General features: G+C 41.6%; 1 protein-coding gene across 1 annotated transcript; it reads right to left on the bottom strand.

Moving 5' to 3' along the window:
• Positions 1–779: 779 nt before the first annotated feature.
• On the bottom strand, positions 780–1,790 carry LOC142433728 (melanoma-associated antigen B16-like). Its single transcript, XM_075538455.1, has one exon. It carries the CDS (start codon positions 1,788–1,790, stop codon positions 780–782), a length of 1,011 nt encoding a protein of 336 aa, XP_075394570.1.
• Positions 1,791–2,088: the final 298 nt, after the last annotated feature.

Raw genomic sequence — 2,088 nt, forward strand, 5'->3', positions numbered from 1 at the left:
TGGAAATATCCTGCAGATCAGATATTTACATGATGATTCATAACAGTAGCAAAATTAGTTATGAAGTCGCAACGAAAATAATGTCATGGTTGAGGGTCACAACATGAGGAACTCTATTAAAGGGTCGCAGCAGTAGGAAGGTTCAGAACCATTGACCTAGACATTTCACTCGTAAAGAGTGACAGTCTTGGAAACCTTAAGGAGCAGTTCTACACTTGTCCTATAGGGTTGCTATGAGTCAGACTTGACTCATTAGCAATGGAAAACATCTTACCATCTCACAACTACTACATATCCTTAGGATTTAGAGGGTGCCCACCATCTTTGTTATATGATTGCAGGTTCTAGAATCTAAAATTCTTAGCAGGGCTTGAGTCCTACCTACCTTACTACCTTTGAACTAGTGTGGTCCTTTCTTATTTGGGAAATAAATGAAGCAGAGCATGAGGTTTAATTAACATTTAATTTATCTTATGTTCTTGAACAAATAAAACAAATGCAGGTATTTCTTATTTTTTACAGAGAAACAGACTAAAAGATATAAGAGAAGCAAAAAATAAACATCTTTTAACACTTATTCTATTTCTTTGTCCCCCAAAATTCAAAGCTGTTTTATACTTTCAAGACAATACCCATTGTCAAACTTGTTTTAAAATTAATAAAACTTACTCTGAAATCTTAAAACTACCAATAAATGGGACCAATGTCATTCATAGTCTTTGAATCCAATGCTAAAAGGACAGGTTACGGCAAAAAAAAAAAAAAGTGGAAAATCGCGTTCATTTCTTCTTATTGGTGGAGGACTTTCTAGGTGCGACCTTGGAAGGTTTTATGGCCTTTTGAGGAGTAGTAAACCTGGGTGAAATTTTGGCTTTCTCCTCCTCATCTCTCAAAGCAGCTTCATATTGTGATGAGTAAAACGGAGTATCAGAATCATTGACCCTGGCTAAATATTCCAGGAATTTCACCTTGTTAATTTCAGCGTGGGCCCTAGGACCCCAAAGGAATTCATAAGTCACTGGATGACGATTGGGAATCTGTCGGTACTCCAGATACATTTCCATCACCAGATCTCTGGTGATGAATTTTCTGGGTTCCCCATAGATGATATGTTTCTTCCTAGAATATATGCCCGTTCTATTCAACACTGTCCAGATTTCCTTCTCAGTGGCACGGTTGCCTTTCATGAAGATCACACCCAGGATAAAAATCAGCAGACCATTCTTGGGTAGGGTCTCCTCACCAGTCAGCATCCTATTGTAGGTGAGACCCATGTTATTGCAAAGGACATAGCAGTGGTTGATAGGATCCTCTTCTCTCACTTCAATGCCAAAGACCAGTTCCATGCGCTTGGAGGCCATAGTGAGGATCTCAGGAAAGTGGTCTTCATATTCTCTAATGACTACCTTCAGGATGTCTTCCTTTGTGATCACCTCCCTCTGTTGGTACTTGGTCAGCATGAATTGCACCAAAAAAGTCATCTTCTCACCTAGACAGGCAGGCAAGTCATTGGTGTCTGGCATGAGCATTGGATTTTTCTCATCTTGTTGGTTGCTGAAGCTCTCGTCTGATTTGTTCAATGACGCAGAAGAAGGAACCAAGATACTCTGAGAACCCGGGGGAGTACTGGATGACTCTGTGGCAGGAGCCTCTTCCAGTACACCAGAGATCAATGCAGAGGCGATGGTGCCTTCTTCTGCAACGTCAGAAATCGGTGTTTCCTCTTGCTTACTGCAGCTTCCAAGGCTTTGATCCCCTGTGTAGTCAGAACTTTCTCCACTCTGGGACATTATCACACAGAGGCAGGGATGTTTTCAGAAAGGCAAACACTGGATTCCCACACCTAAAATAGAAAGACAGGATGTGAGCAGCCTAGGATGTTAAGCTCAATAGTGGGGGCTCTGACAATGGCTGCCTCCATCTTACTTTTCCTCAAAAAAATGCTCTAAGGGTTCACAAGTCTCTAGCCCACTCGCTCAGGCTGTCGCACAAGAACCTAAAGGAAGACGTGAGAAGGTTCTTCAAGGAATAGCTGCCACACCAGACCCAAGTTTCCCAGGACTGAGAATAAGTAGATAGGTTTGGGAT

This window comes from Tenrec ecaudatus, chromosome X (genome assembly GCF_050624435.1).
Source record: "Tenrec ecaudatus isolate mTenEca1 chromosome X, mTenEca1.hap1, whole genome shotgun sequence".
Lineage (NCBI taxonomy): Eukaryota > Metazoa > Chordata > Mammalia > Afrosoricida > Tenrecidae > Tenrec > Tenrec ecaudatus.